General features: G+C 34.0%; 1 protein-coding gene across 1 annotated transcript in view; it reads right to left on the bottom strand.

Moving 5' to 3' along the window:
* The window catches only part of LOC107993246 (pleckstrin homology-like domain family B member 1), a 68,171-nt gene that overhangs the window by 21,192 nt on the left and 27,905 nt on the right, over positions 1–19,074 (bottom strand). The window contains exons 2-4 of the mRNA XM_017049577.3: positions 13,083–13,214; positions 2,031–2,204; positions 293–1,586 (exon numbers count right to left, since the gene is read on the bottom strand). Coding sequence (XP_016905066.1) covers positions 293–1,586; positions 2,031–2,204; positions 13,083–13,212 — 1,598 coding nt within the window. The 5' untranslated portion in view covers positions 13,213–13,214. The remainder of the gene's footprint in view (positions 1–292; positions 1,587–2,030; positions 2,205–13,082; positions 13,215–19,074) is intronic.

Below are 19,074 nucleotides of genomic sequence, written 5' to 3'. Positions count from 1 at the left end.
CTTTACCAAAGATATAAAAAAAATTACTTTACAATACTTAATAAAAATATGCAGCGTGTTGTTATATAGTTAAAATCCTCTATATTCTATCAAAAGATCTACAATTCGATTTTCTATTTATTTCAAAACACAAAATAGACATATTCTCCTAGAAGAGAAGAAGAGTCTTGCAATTTCTTCGTATAATACACACTACATAACGCATTAACAATCGTGGACGACGTATCAAAAGAGTACGGTAAACGATTCCGTGTCAAGCTCCAATCTTCTCGCATGCAAATAACCCATTCACCTGTTGGGTTGCCTGGGTTTCTCCACAGTGCTCTGCCTCTCGTACTCGGCACACATGGCGAGGATCTCCTCGAGTCTCATTTTCTCTTGCCTCTCGACCTCCTGTTCCCGTAGCCTCTCCTCTTGCGCCTGTTTCCTCTTGTTCTCCGCCTCTCGTCGCTTATTCTCCGCGTCGATCTGTCTCTCCCTCAGCTCCTCCAACGAACAACCGCTTCCGGTGCTAGGGGTCGGGCTCTTCACTCGTCCGAAACCTCTCTTGGGCTCGTTGTACTTCGGATTTCGATTGAACGCTGGGCTGGGCGGTTGTATCCTCTTGATATTCGGATTCGATCCGAAACCTTGCGCTCCGCCTACGCTCCTCAAGTTCGCACCGCAGAAATTCCCGTTAGGGCTGTTGCAGATGTTAGGATTCGAGCCGAACTTTTCCAACTGGAGATACTCGGTCGTGGTGGTTTTAGTGACGATCAGACTTTGACTCATGTCGAAATCTCTCAAATCGTCAAGGTCGGTCGATCTTTGACAGCTGAAGCTCCGCGACATCAATTCCGCTTGATTGACATTGTTCTTCGACGTCGTTTGATTCTGATTGTTGTTCTCGTTGTTGTTGTCTCGATAATATGGCTTGTAGGTTTTCAGATACGATTCTGCCGTCGAGTACATTTGAATCTGATTGTGATTGGGGGATGAAATGTTCTGATACTGATGGCTAGGTGTGCTGGATCTACTGGCCGGCCTGATCTCCGTTCTTTGACGATTCTCGTCGCTGCAATAATTGGGAGAGGAAGATATGAAACAGCTGCCTTGAGAGGATGTGTTGAACAAATGGCCGGGCGAGGACGAATTGAAGGATGGTGTATTGGAACAATTTCTTTCTAAATTCGTTAAATTTTGCAAAGGTGAATTGTTGTTGCTGCTATTCTTTAACGAGATTAGACTGGAGGATCTCGAGTGGCCGAGAATTTGATCGGCAGGCACGTTGGTGGTAATGGCGCCCGCTGGAAAGACTTTTGGCGAGACGCAGTTGTTCCTGTTCTGCTTCGACAACATCTCGAATTTCGTTAGTTTCCCCAGGAAACCCATCTCCTCGTCCGAGCAAGAATTTCTAGGAGATTTTCGCGGTGCAACCGGTGGTTTCCTTTCCAGATGATAGTTCTCTTGAAGTTGGCTGTCCGGTAGAGAGAAGCTTATTGGCGCCATGGAGATTCTCGAGTGCGGCAGTACCGATCGTAATTGTTTCGCCTCAGCTGGATGGTTAAAGCGCATATAGTTGGATCTACCAATGGACAGCATGCAACCTGAAACGTTAAATTTATATGTAAAATCGTGTGGAAAGATTTTCAATTTTGAATACTTTCTTTTGAAACATATATTCCTTTATTTCACTTAGAATATTTCTAGAAATACAGATCTTATAAATGTTAATTAATGTAAATAGTATAAATTGAAATTTTTTAATTATAAAAAATTATAAATATATAAATTATAAGAAAAGACGAAAGAAAAAAATTAAATTTCTTTTTGATGAAAATGATATAGAATTGTTTTCTAGAAACTATGAAATAAGGAACAGAGATATTGGATAATATTTTACAATAGATAATTCTCTACACTTTGACGTCACGAGTCATTTTAATATTGTCAAAAATATCAAATTTAATTTCAGCAGAGAAAATTGACCAAGTGACACCTTTATAAAAAAGGTTTGTACTTGGCCATTCGTATGTGAGTCAAGGTCTTACCTTGAGCGAGTCTCACAGGCGAATTTATCGGTACACCATCGACTGCCGTGCTTCCATTTATGGGGTGAAGAGTGACCACGCCGTTATTGTTTTCAATCGTGCAATGAATGGACTCGACGCCAGTACCAACGACAGAAATATCCGCATCTCGACTTGATCCAAGGGTTAACTTACCTAAACAAGAAAAAAAAAATATATATATATATAGAACAATTATAATTAATTTAATATTAATTTCATAATGCTCTAACTAGAGAGAGAATTAATGATCAGTTGATAGAACAGCTTTTTTTTAATGTAATGAATATATTATTTATTTAAAAATATTTTATAACAAAACATTTTATAAACCAGTCGAAAATGTACAATAGTGGGCAAATATCTTCGAGGAAACAAAGATCGAATGAATCGAAAGTTGGAGAACGCGAGACGAAAATAAGCTGGAGTACAACGAGTGCACTAAATCTGAGAATAATGCAGCATGTAACATGGTTTTCGAGAAATGCGTGATACAAATTTAACTATTATTCTAGATGGGAAGAAAACCGATGCCAACCGTACATGCAACTTCGAAAACCTTTAACTTGGTACTAAATCGTTTGAGGAACTGTGTTTGCGCATACATGCTTTCATCTTCGTAAATTTACTGTCTTGGTTCGCGAAGTTGAGGCACGAACTTCAAAGGCATTTTGTACATACTGGGTGGTGAATATCGAATTTGTACACGTGTGGAAACAGATAATTTGAATGAAAGGTATTTATTTTACTTTCAGATCGAATTATATTTTTAATACGAATGTTTCATCCATTGTTTAAATGAAATTAGATAATTTGCAGTACGAATTTCGTAGAGATTTATAAAAGCTAAAATTTATTTCTTTGACAAATGCAGCACGAAGAAAGTGATAAAGTTTATTTTACTTGAGCGGGATATGCTTCAAATATGTGCATCGTGATTCGTCTTCTCTATAGTGCATTATGGGTTTGTGTAATTTAACGCTTAAATGAAGGAAGTCGAAGAAGTTCAATGGTGCATTTGCTTGATTGGACAATTAGACGGCGAGCAAGGATGTTATGAATTAGTTGTCGGGCCGTGGTTAATTGGATTTTTGTTGAATTGGAGAAATGACGTGAGAGAGAAGTAAATGAAAGTATAATTGAATTAAAAATTGAGGTGTTCTGATTCGTTCGTTCGTGTTGTTTAACTCTCGAAAATCAATACTTTACGACGAGAAATCTAAATTACTAGGTTTACTTAGCAAATCTTTATTCTGAGACTACATGTAATGCATATTCATGAAACAAAAATAGAATTAGACTTTTGATATTTTAATATAACGCTTTCTTTTCTTTTTACAATTGAAAACTATTAAGAATACATTCAAAAAAAGAAAAAAGTGCCATGCATCATTCATAATCGAACACGAAAAATGAATCAGAAATTTGAATTCCAATTTTCCAAATAATATTTTAACCCCTTTCACTATATAATAACTTTTTCTGCTAAGAATTCTGCTGAAAGAGGTAATTTCTAAAATAATCTTACATAATAATTAAAAATCGATTTACCAAAAATATATCAATCATCGATAAAACTAGTCGAATAACTTTCAAGCGTACACTCGAATAACTATCGAATAACTATAGACCCGTCAAGTGGCATCTAATAATACATCCGCCTGATAACTTCCGGTCCCCTTGCGCAACCTCGATCGAAACGAGCCAACAATTCGATTATTAATTTCGAAAAAAGAATTATGAATTGCACGACAGAGACATTGAAAACCAAGTTTACCACCTTGATCCGAAAATCCCCCTTTTCTAGGAGCGGAATGCAGGGAAGAAGCGTGCCCAAAGAACGAAGAAAAAGACCACCAACCGCGTTACTTTTCGCAGGATATTCCCCGTGAAAGGGTCGGCTCGATCATTAACGCGAAATAACTTCGGTTAGTTATATACGGGATCTGCGAGAGAAACCGAGTAAATCGCGGCGCATTCTACAAAGGACTGGGATGTTATATTTAGTTTTGGCGCGGTCGTCCACTCTCTCGCGCATTTTCGGTCTTTTTGGAAAAGCTTCCGCCACGCAACGTTCAAAATACACCTCTCGTGCAGAGGGGTGAAGAAGCCTACTTTGCGAAACGCAGCACGCGACGATTTTCGAGAATTATTCTTTTCTCTCTCTCTCTCTTTTTCTTTTTTTTCTTTCTCTCTTCGTTCTGTTTCATACGGTTGTCATCGGATGATTTGTAAGATGTAAATATTTTGGATTCCGCGAGGGTTGGTGATAAATAAGAATCGAGGGAATTTTTGAAACGAGAGTTGATATATCGAAGACGTTGAATTTTTGTTTTGTGTAAGAATTTTGTTCTCTCTCTCTTTTTTTTTTTAATGGAAGTAAGATAAAAAAAAAAGATGTGTATTTTTCTTTTTAATAACTTTGATACTTGTAATGGAGGATTGAATCATGCGAACAATTTTTGTGTCTCTTTTTTTTAATATTATTACCTCAGTGGATTATGTTATGCAAAGAAGTTTTTTTCCAATCTATCCTAGAATGTAGATTTTTTATAATTTTAACGACCTTGCCAATATATCATGTGTATTAAGATTATTGAATTTTTTTTTAAATAATTAGTTAATGAAATGAGAATTTAATTCGAAGAAGTTTATTCGTAATGTTTATGCGAATAGCTCACGATCCATATCGCGAAAACCTACAAGTTTCCAATAAAACGAGTTTCACTCGCTCAAAGCAGCTCCACCACAGAACAGCTCTATCTGCATTCCAGTCCTAGCTTCGTAGCAATGAATTAACAAAATTGACGGCGTTGCGTAACACCCGATAAATCCGTAGTGATCCGTAGCTGCGATTCCGGCAGGAATATGTGCAATTACACCGACCGAATCGCATCTGCGATCTACAACCGCTGCAAACTGTAATTCCATCAACACTGATGGACCATCCATCCCGTGTAATCCACACGCTAAACGATCCTCGATCACACACAACAACCAGTCACGAAATTCTTAATAAATGGAGAGAGAGGAGGGAAAAACATTTAGAAAGATTTAGAAACTTTAGATTCTTTGTAATATATTTTACAATGTTTTTTCTATAGAAGATCATTTTAATTTTTTCTTTTTTTTTTTTTTTAAATAAATTATTCGTGTACTTTTATACGCCCGTGAATATCTATTACACGTAATTATATTGCAGAAAAATTACTATCGCAGAAAAACTATATTTAATTAAACCGTGAAGGTTATATTTATTATTGAAATTGAATGTATAATGAGGCTGAGTATAATTATGAGGATATAAATTTTTATGTAGATTCTTCAGATTTTAAAATTGATAGGATTAAAGAAAAAGAGATAAGCGAGAAAGAAGCCAATTTACTTAACAATATGAAATAATAATAATAATTAGTCGTAGAGGAAAATACTTGAAAATTATTTTGAATGTATATATGATTTAAAAAAAAACACTTATTCGAAAAAATATAGCATCAGCTCAACAATTTCTCGACACAATAGAGAAAATAGAGATCGTTTCGGTTACTGAAATTAAGATCGTGAGATACGAGCCGGTACAAAGGCGGGAGATCAAGAAAAATCTGATCGAGCTCTTTTGGCTTGATCGTCCAATTTATATGTTTTATAGTTACGTTCATGTAGACAGAATTTCATTTCGATTGGAGAAAGTTCTTCGTGGTTCGTCTGGCACGATTATAAATTTCAATGGAGCCAGCACCGTTCCACGAGGAGGAAACAGGTGTGAGAACGTGTCATGTTCGGAGAGAGACTTGCCACGTACAATTCGGCTCGTGATTTTGATCAATCCGAGTTAACTCATGCTCGACTATAATTCTTTTGCATTCCGTATTATGATATCCTAGAAAGACTATTGCATTCCATTGCCGTTCTGTGTTCTCATTCGTATTGATTATTTCGATCTCATAGAGATGGGAAATATGCGATATAAGTGTAATAGGTTTGAAATTGGTACGAGAGTTGATGGAATGCATCGATCTGAAAAAAATTTATCGGGTGAAGGGTTTTGTTGAAGGCTTCGGTGAGTGAAAGTGATTCGATATCTCTGCGTATGAGATTTTTTTTTAATTAGAAGATGATTAAAATTAGACGTATAATATAAAAATATAGATGTTAATTGATTAAAAATATTGAAAAGTTAATTACAAAGAAAAGTATAAGTCTATAATGAGAATATTAATTTCTTTGCTGGGATTTCTTTTTTTCTTCTTCTTTTCATTCAACGTACTTAAATTTTTGTTTCCTTTTATTCGTTCGTAAATAATTCTACTGTAATAATTTCTTTTACCGAGTTATCTGAACGTATCATATCCATTTTATCTTGAAAGAAATAAAACTGTTCCAGTGATAACGAAAGACAAATTGACTTTTAATTCGGTAAAACCACAGATACTGCAAGAGAATGATATCGTTATCCATATATATATAAATATTGCAAAATCATCTGACAACGGAAATTTATATTTTAAACTAACATGTAGACGTTATACACATGTAATAAATTTATATGCTATATTTAAATGCTGTATCACTTAATTACTGTGCCTCCATAATATCTATCTACGTACTATTATGTATCTTTGATGTACTCTGATATTTTCACTCAAAGAATATTATTTCTTATTTATATTTTATTTCATATCGAAATCAATTATCTTTCTTCAAATCTCAACACTTTACATCTTTTTCTAAATTCATCAAACTCGTCTCAAACAAATCTTAAACGAAAAATATAAAAAGAATTTATCTCAAGTAATCTTTTCTTCTTTTTCCAAAAAGAAAAGAAAGAAAAAAAAAGCGAGAAACGAGTTTCCATCTGTCAACAACAGATTTCTAAACATCCACCTAACTCTAGTACAAAACTAACAACGGCACGCTTAAACGGCTCAAAGTGTAAAACGTGTAACTCTGTTTTTGAAGCCTGACACTGTGTCTTGCGTCGACACAGCGCTTCAAGCATCAGCGGCTCAAGCCTGGTTGAACGTGTTAAAAGCTGGTCAAACAATGACGTTGGACAGTTACGTACTGAAAACGAGAAACAGGAAGGATTACTTCCTGGCGATCGTTTCGTTCTGCGAGGTCGCGTGTGCCGCGGCTGTGATCAGTTCTTTGTTGATATCTATCCGGTGGATCAGGTTAATGCGAAATGTATCGACCGACAATAAAGTTTCCGTTTCTGGGACGATTAGTGGGATATTTAGCGTGATCAAATCCTTTACGGATGATGGATGGTCCAGTTTATCCTTTATCCTCCGTTGCATTTGCATAGTTTATTTTATAATTGGTCTTTAATGAAAATTATTGGACGTTCTTTCGAAAAAATGATACTAAATATTTCTTTAGAATTAAAAACTATTTGAACTATTCCAACATACTTCATTCTCGCATCAAAAATATACTTAAAAGAATATCATATAAATTTATTGGACCAATTCTCTGTAACCTGTATTTCTTCAATTACAAAGACAATAATTATTTATAAACAGACCGGCTATTAAAAATCATAAATTCCTAGTATTTTATTGAATTAGTCATAGTCAATTTTTCAAGCTGCTTACCAATACAAATTTTATATCTCCAATATCTGAATATTTTCACCTCTTACTACAATTTTATTTCGATCGAAATTTGCGAGCGAAACTTTCAAATTAAAACGGCAAAATTCTTGATCCAATATCTGTTGATTGAATTGCAGGGGGTAAAGGCCTAAACAGCCTCCCCCGAAAGAAACGCGCTACTTTCGACCGCTCGTATCCGTGAGCGTACTACTTCCAGGACTGGGAGCCGGTCGTGCTAAAAGAGAATAATAGAACAGCCGAGAAAAACGAACGTCGCCTGAAAATACACGCCACTTTGAGGATTGACTCATGCAATAATTTATATTGCGTTCTCTCCCCTTCTCTCTCTCTCTCTCTCTTTCTCTTTCCGCCACTTTCTCTGTCTCTCTTCCACCAATATTCACGTACATTCAAACATACGTCGTACACTTTTCCCTTTTTCTCCATGGATCCTCTCTCTGTCTATCTTCCTCTCTATGCACCGACTATATTTAAGTGCAACGTACCACGCTTATGAGACAGAACGTTCCTCGTGGGTTACTGTCCTCTCCTCCGACTCCCCTTCGACCGCGTAAACGCCTTTACGCCATTTATATACCGCGTACAGAGGCGTCATATATGAGGCTATGCACGTGCACATGTGAACGTGCACCATCACAAAGTTGCTTCATAATTTTTTTTCTTTTTTTTTCTTTTTTCCCCTTTGACTTTTTTGCAAACTTAACTTCTTCTTCTTCTTCTTCTACTGTGCAGTGCATCTTCCACCTCGTCATCATTACCATCATCGTCTACTTTTTTCCTTACATTTTTAACATTTAGACGATAGTTCTAAGATGCTTAAAGAGATTTCTAGGATATATATATTACAGGAGATCGTATATTGTTAATTAAACAGTCTGTGATTAGTGTATGCTTCTTGATCGAGAAGATTTCCAGCGAGTCATCTGGAATATGGATAATTATATGTCTGTGATATTTGCTTTGTCAAGGGAATTTTGCAAATGAATTCGCGTGGAAGAATAAAATAAATATTTCTGTAATCCTTATCTAGATGCATCATCTTTAGATTTAAGTTAATCAGGAATGAAAATGTATAATGAATTCCAGTTTCTAAAAAATTATTAATTCCAATTAATATTTAATTCCTCAAAAACGAGTATTTTTAAAAGAAATAACAAACGACTTTAATAAAGTATTTTTGAGTTTGCTCTATATGTAATAATGAAGAAAAAAATTATAATTGACGAGGTTGTTAACTGCAAAATGGGATGGATGCACTATTTTGATTCATCGCTTTCAGGAAAGCTAGTGTGTTTCTGGAAACATGAAATAAAATTTCTGGACATATGTTCCTTCCCATGAAATTTATTTCTGACGCACTAGACTGAAATATTCTATACGAGAAGAAAGTACGGAACGTGTCCTGAGCAAGATCATCGTATGTTTGATGATTTATGAACATGCTATAGTTAATCACATTTTATTGCAGACATTATTTAATTATAGAGCGGATTTTCTTGGAAGTATTGTAGTATTCTTTTATTGCACATACAAGTACACGATACGAAGCAAAATTAATTATAATTCATTAAAATTTTATTTAAAAAAAAACAATTCTAAAAGAATCAATAAAAATTACGCGAATAAGCATACGTGCCTCATATTGTTCCGAACGAATGTAAAATATTTATCATAAAAATTGAAAAAAAAATCTCAAATTTTAAAATTTTCTAGATTTTTTAATATATTCGAAACAGAATATATTACATGTACGCGTTAATTTTAATGAAAATCACGGGGAAAATGACGAAAGTTAATTAACGAAGGATAATCTTCTCGATAAGAAGATCCTAAAAACTAATCAAGATTTCAAATTCCATTGCTCTCAAAAATATACTTTGGCGTTTCAACATTCAATACGATGTAATTTACGCTCTGGAAGAATCTTGTACGAGCTATAAAATGAACAAGCACATCGAGGAAGAGAGAGGAAATATATGCAAGGAACGCGGACCGCACACGAGTCTAAGAATTCCAAATTACTATGGAATCACATCCATGGTAACATTTTCTATTCTAAAAGAAGGAAATAAAAAAAAAAGGAGACGATAAAACAAGGACAATATTAAAAAAAAAACCTAATTTCAACGATACAACAATTACACCAACAAGTAACGGATATTAAAACAAAATTTCACAAATAAACTTCGTCAATTATAAGTCGCATCTGATTATCCTATTTAACAAAAAAAATAAAGTATATACGCACATTTATAAAATTTTCTTAGTAAATTAGAAACCAATTACCATACCTCGTATGTTGAAAACAATCCAATTAATTTAAGTACTGTATTATTCTCGTTACTCGAGATCCGATATAGCCCAGCACCTGTATAGCCCACCACCTCTGTTCCTCTTTACAGTCATCGTAATCTCAAGATTGCTTTCTTATCGATCGAGAAGAGTTTCCGGTTCGCGACTCGCCGCGCAGGAAAACGCACTCCTCGCATTGCATTTTTTTCCGCCACGGTAATCACCGTTCCTTTACACGACGCCGTTTCATTGGACGCACGTGCACGAACGTAAAATGCACGGCTGCGTTGAAAAGAAGGGCTTTTGCACGGCTCCTTTGGGGAGGCCGTGGGGAGTCGATATCCGGCATACGATTCCACGAGGTGGAAGGAACCGGTTAAATATTCGATCGGCACGGTTTTTTTCAATGGGGCAGAATTTAGATAGTAGGCCGAGCCAGAAATGCAGCGCGATCTTTATTTATAGACAGTTGCATTCCCAGCCCGATTTTTAAAAGCCGCCTCTCTGATCTAATCCTTTCGGTGTTCTAGCTTCGCTTTAATCATTAAATTTCGATCATTATATCGGGATGAGTTTGGAAAAAGTTTCTTTTATAATTAGTGATCGTGAAATTTTCTTTTTACGTCACGTTCATTCGCAATGATTCTGAAAATTTTCTTTTTTAACGCCTTGAGTTTTATTCCTTGTTTTTGATAAATCATCGATAATTGTAAAAATCAAGGTTTTAATAAATGTAAATAGATAGAAATTAAAACTGATTTAAAATTTACCTATCATTCCATCAGATCAATTTATGGTTCCAAGAATCGTTATCATAGTAAAAAAAAACTTTTATACATAAATTCCAACAACTACGCAACATCAATCGCATAGAAAACGTCTCGTACATGCATAGTAAGTGCCTCTCATGCGGAAACGCGCATACTAGACGAGACGACGTCATTGTTATCTTGTTCTATTGACAGTAAGATCGCTGCATACTATTCTCCTTCGATTCCTTTGCGTGGAAAGCCGATTGTATCTCGGAAAATTACAAAACTAGTTACGAAATTTCAGTTTTCTCCGCGGAAAAGCTCTTGGAATTTTCTTGAAGTCCGCATGAATTGCATACTTAAAGAAAATTTTCAGTAAAAAATTTTCTAATGGTATTTTAGAACTTGTCAAATTTTGTTTACCTCTCGTAAATTTGAACCATTTATCATCGTGCATCTTTCTCATTCAAGAAATTCATCTGATCATTAAAAACGGACAGATAATTTTTATTAAAATTGAACGTAATCAGACGCGTCATTATTTTCATTAATTCCAGAGTTAAGTTTAATTAGCTGCACGTATCGCAAGATCTGACGTTCGAAAGGAGAACACGTAGAATCGTAGAGAATTCAGAACACGATAGAGATTAAGCGTGAATGGCCGAGTTGACTAACCATTCGATTTCGTCGATGAATGCAAATATTTGTGCTCGGTCGGCTCCTTTCCGGTTTTGACACCGGTGCACGTGCACAGAGGACCTCTCGCGGCTTCCTGCCGCGTCCCCGATATATTTTTAAAAGCGTGAATCCCCGTCGCCTGTAGAGAGAAATCTCTCCGCGTCTCGATTATTTCAGGAATAAGTAGACCCAACTGCCGGAGGTTGGTCGGTAGGTTGATGAATTTTACCAGGCTAATTGCACGACGTCCGACACTTAATTGCGAGTCATACCGTCGTCTCGTTACCGATGACTACTTCCAACTATTTGATGGATCGTTTAAAATCTTGTCTGAAAAATCTTGTTTATAGTAATTGAAATATGATTCAATCCTCGTACGCGCAAAATTTTTGACATCATACTGCAACTCGTGATTTTAACCGTTTTCTAATAATAGAATTGTAATCTTCGAATCGAGATTAACAACAGATATGTAACGAGCGTCAGTGATTTAATTGGATTTTAACATTTTTTTTTACGAGAAGATAAGAAAATTCATGTTTCAATGAAAAAAAAAGAAGTATTTAAATATTTACACAAAGATTAATGGAATCGAATGATGAAGAACATCGGTATAGAGAACAGTATTGACTCGAGAGATAGAAAGGATTTGGATAAAATTCACGATCTGATATTTATCCGATACAAATTTAATTTGTATTTAAATTAATAAAAATATATTTATGATTGAATTCATACATGACACGATTCATAAACAGAATATAAATTTTGATTAAAAAGTCAATAAATTGACACGCACGGTTATTAATAAACTCTTCTCGTCTAGTTTCCTAATTATATATCTGAGAATACACGAGAATACCCAGAATCCCTCGACCTCTTAATGTATTCTATTATAGACGACAAGGAAGCATCGAGACACGGGAAAATTCCAGGAAAATCTTTTCAAAGAAATTCATTATATTTCATTTCACAAAGATATAATCACAGAATTTGTGTAACGCACGAGAGAAGTGAAACTCTCCAACATGTTGGATCTCGGTTCATAGTCGTACATCACTATTAAACTTTTATCAGACAGAATTACATACTACGTGTTGGAATCACGGATTAAAATTGATGAATCATTGCGTTATAATTGCAACGTTATCTGGCAAACGGTTGTCGCCTCAATTGCCTTTATATACAGATACAAGCGTGGTTATAAATTTAATAAACGATTTTAAAAATTCAAATTTTCCAGAAAAATCTACTTCCCTTTGGAATACCATATTTTTATTACAAAATAAATTTTCATTCAACACTCGTGATTCAATTTAAACTACTGAATAAATCAAAACGAAGAGGAAATTATCAAAAGTATCTACAATTCATATAAATAATATAAATTGTAGATATCTCAATTGAAGATAAATATACCGATCGTTCCAAAAGAATAAATTCGAATAACGAAAACTCCTCTTTCAAACCTCCATCATTAATCATTAATCTCAATTCTCTGATGATTTCAATTCCGCCACTCTTACCACATCCAAAGGTTAATTCATCTTTCGATCGCGTTCACCCACATCGATCACGATCGATCGAGGAGGCAAATCGATGAACAGTTCGATACACCGTTTACCCTTTCCAAACACACCACCGTTTCCAATTCGCGGCCACGCACAGGTGAACAAGCATGTCTTTAGCCTTACCTTCGGGCAAAGGATGTAGGGTCACCGCCGTTGACAAACGTCCGCTTCCCGTGGAAACGAGATGCGGCGCTTCCGTTTGCACACGCAACGCCCGCCCAGCCTCGCGCACCTCAAGATCGGCGGTCGCCATGCCTGAAAAAAGAAAAAGAAAATTAGTAAAAATTAGCCAAAATTAATATTGAATCCTGTCTAAGTTGTAACGCGTTATAAATTCACGAATGGTGTGTTATAATTTTCGTGGATACTTTATCATCGAGTTGTTGCAAAACCTCTCTCCCCTTTCTTATGTATTCTATTCTTTGTATCTTTGAAAGATTCGTAATATTATCCTACAATTTTTTTAGGAAATTTATGGAAATTTTTCTTTTTATTATTTTAAAACACGCAGAGAAAGAGGAAATATTAATGTTTAAATAGCTATTAAATAGAGATTGCTGGATTAAATTAAAAACTAAGTGATTTCCTCAGATTTTTCGAAGTTCCGCACAAAAATATGATCGTGCGCAGAGGATCAAAGAAAGGAAGAGGAGAGACTGTTTGAGATTGAATTTCGTGTCACCGAATTCGTGATACAATCGATTCCAATTGCTCACCCTATTTATCTCAAAAACCACGATGTTTTTATTCGTATTACGGCCCTTCATATTTTTCAATTTAAAAATTATAAAGGAGGATATACGGCGCCGGTATCAATGTCAAATTGCACAGGATACACCGATGCCGGGACACGAAAATTATGCAGGCATCGGGATCACGTTGAAAAAAAAGAAAAAGAAAAAGGAAGATCCTTTTCTCACGTTCGTGGCACAAGTTGTGCCTCCTCCGCGCGGCGTATACCCACTAATTTATCATGACCCGTGACTCCAGTGAGACGAGGGGAGGAGGGAAGGAGACGAAGAAGAGGGATAAGAAAAAGAAGGGAACGAATATAACAGAAAAAGAATCCCGGCCATCCCGAGGAGACCGGTTTCCTCTCGTTCTCTTCGCCCCGTCCCTTCTTCGTCACTTATTTTTCTCGTCTCGCGCCGGTAAATCGATCTCATCCCTGCGTCTTCGACAAGATCGAATTCGTTATGCTCGAAGATCGGTAATAGTAAAATTTGGAAATAAACGACACGAAATTGGCATGAACGCGTAAGTCGATCTTTTCGTCCTGAAAAAGGATCGAGAGAAGATTCGAGATATAATGTTATAGTTGCAATTTATTGTGATTATCATTATTTTTGATATAATAAATTCTGTAAAGGAGAAATTAACGATAGCATCGATTTGATTTTCTTCTTCTTTCTGCGAATTCTTGCAATGAATTTTGTACGAAGAGGATCTTTAGATAATTTTTCGATTGTCAAAATGTTATTTTATTTGTATGCATGAATGAAAAGATATAATTTCTACAAATAAGAATGTATATATGTAGTTTTGTTTAAATAATATTTTTATGTAATTAACATATTCATTTAGATGTATGAAAATACTTGACAATTTTCAAGCGACTGAATTCTTGAAAAGTTTTCACTTTGCAGAATTTTCTGAGTACTTGAAAACTGTATTCGAGGAAGTGCTTCGAACGTTTTAAATTCCAGGAACTTATTAAATCATTGTGGTAACACAAAACGTGTATTTTTGAATACTTAATTCATTTATCTTAAGCATCTTATCTTAGACGTAAATTTAAAGATGGCATTAACGTGAAACTCTTTGTTTGAATCTCTTTGTCAAATATTGAATCAATAAATTATTATAATTATAAAAATCCTATTTCCTTCACTTTTATTTTAAAATTTCAAAAATTTCATTATCGACAATCGTTTTAAAATCATATTAAATAATTAGGAAATTCTTCCTAAAACATAATAAAATAAAATAAAATAATAATAATAATAATGAATATTTAAATAAAGTTTCTTCCATACAATATACAATAATTTTGACTTATTATTGATTCGTCAAAATTAACCACAATTTCGTGGATACGTGTAGATCACATGTTCGGATAACTCGAGTAAAAAGGCATTATTTCCTCATGGCAGAACACGATAGATAGTTCAACGGGACAGTCTAGCGTAATGCGCTTAATTAAAGTTGTTTCAACTCGTTAAGATCGTTCGCACGGGATGAACAACCCTATAAACGGCGGCAATTCGTCGACAACTGGAACGACAGTTTTCATCGTGGAACTTCGTTTTCATCGAATCTTCTTCCATGTTGAGAATTCACTTCGTTGCAGTTATATTCCATTAACGATCTCCAATAAAAGAAATTTTTTTTCATTCTTTTGTTTGAAATTCCAAATTAGTTTAGATCTTCCAAGACAAGTATTGTATTTTTAAACAAGTATACAATTTGTTGATAATTTAATTGGTGTATCGATGATTATCTCAGATTTTTTTATACAATATTCTGTGCCATCTAAATTTCTTCAATAAACTTCAGGATTGTTTATTATAAACAATTCGAATTGATCACATTTTTCTTCACATGTTTAATATTATATTAATTCATATATAAGTAATCGATCCTTTCTTAGGAATGTATCAAAAGTACGATAAGATAATATTATACATCTCGCAGCTAATCAACAGATAGAATTATTCGAAAAATCACTGCTATCTTTTGCAAGAAAAGTTTGATTACATTTATTTTAATCGTATTTTAATTAATTGTATTTATTATTTTTATTATTCAAACATCTTGCTGAAAAGTTTCTTGTATCTTCTGACGCAAAATATTTTTTTTTTATTTTTTTAAGAAATAGTTGTCAATTTTTCCAAACAATATTTTAATATTCGAAAGAGAAAGTGTCCTACATATTCTAATATTACTCCAAGTATTCGAAGAACTATGAAGAGAAAACATAATCTTGGATATAGTGAATTCCTCTAGTATTTACACCCTCGATCATTTAAAAAATGTGCCTGTAAACACATTGGAAAATTTAAAAGGAAAACGAAGACGCAACTGTGCATTCCATTGATATTTTTCTGTATAAAGTCAACAAAGTGGACTATTTTTAATCTCACTTAATTCCTTGCTATTTTCGAATAACTACGGAACTAAGAGCGCAGCATTTTTCAACTTGGTTTTGATCTCTTTTTTTATGTAAACGAACAAATTAAGGAAGATAATAAAATGAAATCGAAAAATGTCTTTCATACTCAGGATCCGAGCAATCAGAGAACAATTTTTTAAATTATTTTTAAATTAGACATTAATATATATTTTATGATATCTTAACTTCTTTTTTAAAAAATAATTATTACATCGTACGATTTTATATTTTTGTATATTTCAATTTATTATACCTTGAAGACAAGACCTGTAAATAAAAAAATTAATCAAATAGACGAAATTTCGTGGAAAATTTTTAATCAAAGAAGACAATATTAAAAAATAACGAACTGGTCAAAAAGAAGGACACGTAAAATCACCATTGTTTATTATCACACCCCAAAAATTACGCGTTTCATGTGCTACTAATTATACATTCCTATAGGATGAGCGTGCCTCGAACCTCGAAGCAATTTTGTTTTTTCTTCGACAGTTTACGAGCGTATTTTCGTAACGAAACAGCGCACGCAATAACCGGATGCTTTTTTTCCCGTTGAATTTTTCCAACCCTTCTCCTTTTCCCCTTCTTCTTTCGCTGATAATAATCCGAAAAGGAACGCGTATACGCGATTTCGTGGAAGACTCTCTTTTGATAACTATTCCAACCAACGATCTGGCCCTGGCTCGTGTTTCAGTTGCTCTGTTTCTTACTCGAAGATAGAACGCCATAGATCTCGTATTTCTAAATGTCGAAAGCGCTCGAGAAATGCGATAGCCAGGGGGGTTTTGAATTCTGATTGTGTTCCTCCTCTTCATCAATAATCGACTCATCCCTTTCCTCGGTACAGATTAAGGATTTTTCGCTTTGAGCGAGCATCAATTATTTTTATATTTAAAACTCGATGTTCTTGATATTCATTACATTTATTGGGATTTGTTGCACGATTAAATTGATATCATTGATAAAATTTTATAAATGGAGGATTTAAAAAATCTTTGGTCAAATTTAGCTCAAGAAATCGTGAAAGTAAAGATTCGGGGGGAAAAAGTTTCGGCCACCGTACGATTTATCTTACGAATAAAAATGTAACATTTTAATTACCAAGAATACAAGAAGTCGTAATTTAAAAATTGTCAAGAGTGTGCAGCTGCTCGATAACATCGGTTCGATGCTTCAAACCTTTCATGCGAACGAGGGACACACCTGCTTGTTCGCAGGTGAGCTCAGGACAAAATTATTCTAGCACGCACAATTTCTCGATTCCCTCCATACTTTTCTTACAAAACTTTTCTTTACAAAACCGCTATACTCGGTTGATAATTAAATAATATCTTCTTCTCTTTAAATAAAACATCCTCTCCCCTGCGTGTTACAAAATTCTCAACTTTAATTCCGCAATAGAGTGATTCCGCTCTTACTTTTTCCAACTAATTCAATTTCCAACTAGTTCAAATAAAACTGAAATAAGATTGTTAAAAAATATAGCTGTTAATTATTTTCATAAGTTAATTATTTTCAAAAACTCACCAAATTGAAGATTGCAGAATTTATAATTAAAATTAACGCTTGCATCGAATCATTCCATCATTCAGTATATTTTATAAAATTCTATATTTTCATCGTAATGACATCAAAGATTCCAAAAGAGATGAGGGAGAAGGACACGTGTACAACGTGCTTTCCACGCAAGTTCTTTTCCTTTCCAACAGCTAGGCGAAAGGCAAAAAAGAAACAGAAACGCGCTGTTGTTTGAAAGAGTAAGTCGTAAGTGGCGAGATTGATCCCAAGTACGAGTTTTCGAGATTACACGCGTAGTTCTTGAGAATCAAAGTATCGAGAAGTCGTTCGAGAGAGGTGTTTCGAAGTGAGGCGATTAATCTTGCTTCGTGCTAATAATTTTATGAGAAAGATACGCAACAGAAAAATTAACGGGAACAGTGTGCTTTTGAAAAGTGGGTCAATTAAAGAGGTTCACGAAGTATCTTGTGTATCTTGTTTTTCTTGAATTAAACGACATAGTTATGTGAAATATTTAACGAGTATGATGATTCATGCAACTGACGAACAAGAATATATATATTTAATTTGAAATTTTATATCTTTTTCTAAAAAGTTTCTGATCAAAGTATATAAATTAAGCTTTGTATGAGAACTTTCATTCACGGCTGGAAATTCTTTCGGAGAAAAAGAAAATCTGGCTATATAGGAACGAGAAGAATAACAAACAGATTACGATGAAGATTGAGCGAAACCATAAACGCTTGCACTTTATATTATCTAATGCTCGAACGATTATGAGAAAATAAGTAAAAATATTTTGAAAATTGTTTTATCTGTCGTATAAAATTTAATTAGATAGAAATATTAACAGAGTATTGATGAATATTTAATATTGCTGTCTAATTTAAATTATCCTCAAAATCGTTTTACAAGTTTGTTAAAGAGATAATTCTAAAAGCGACCCATTTTAATAAACGTTTGAAGTTGTTTTTTAGTATTAGATGCATTCGATGAATCATTATTTTTTTCAATATATATCGATAATTATATATATATTATTTACAAATGATAAGTTACAACGAAATTATTTAAGACAAAATAAGATATGTCATTATCTAACAAGATATTGTCATTTTTTTTTCTTTCAAATGTAATACGTAATGATATCGAAAACAAATATATTATCGATATGATTGATCTTATCATATTACTAATATTATCGATTTGAAAAACAAATCTTCTTTTTTAATTTCCTAATAGTACGATTCGATAGATAAATCCAAATATACGAATTAAGTTTTAATATTACCACACTATCGATATTATTAATAATAAAATACTATAATTTTAATAGTATTTTTTAGTACATTGATAATAAAATAAAATTATTTCTTCGTTATTCTTCTTTCAGTGTATTTACGCAATAAAGATAACTTTATAAAA

The sequence above is a fragment of the Apis cerana genome, linkage group LG2 (assembly GCF_029169275.1).
Source record: "Apis cerana isolate GH-2021 linkage group LG2, AcerK_1.0, whole genome shotgun sequence".
Classification (NCBI taxonomy): domain Eukaryota; kingdom Metazoa; phylum Arthropoda; class Insecta; order Hymenoptera; family Apidae; genus Apis; species Apis cerana.
The sequence above is the reverse complement of the archived record's forward strand: the minus strand, read 5'-3'. Positions and strand labels throughout refer to the sequence as shown.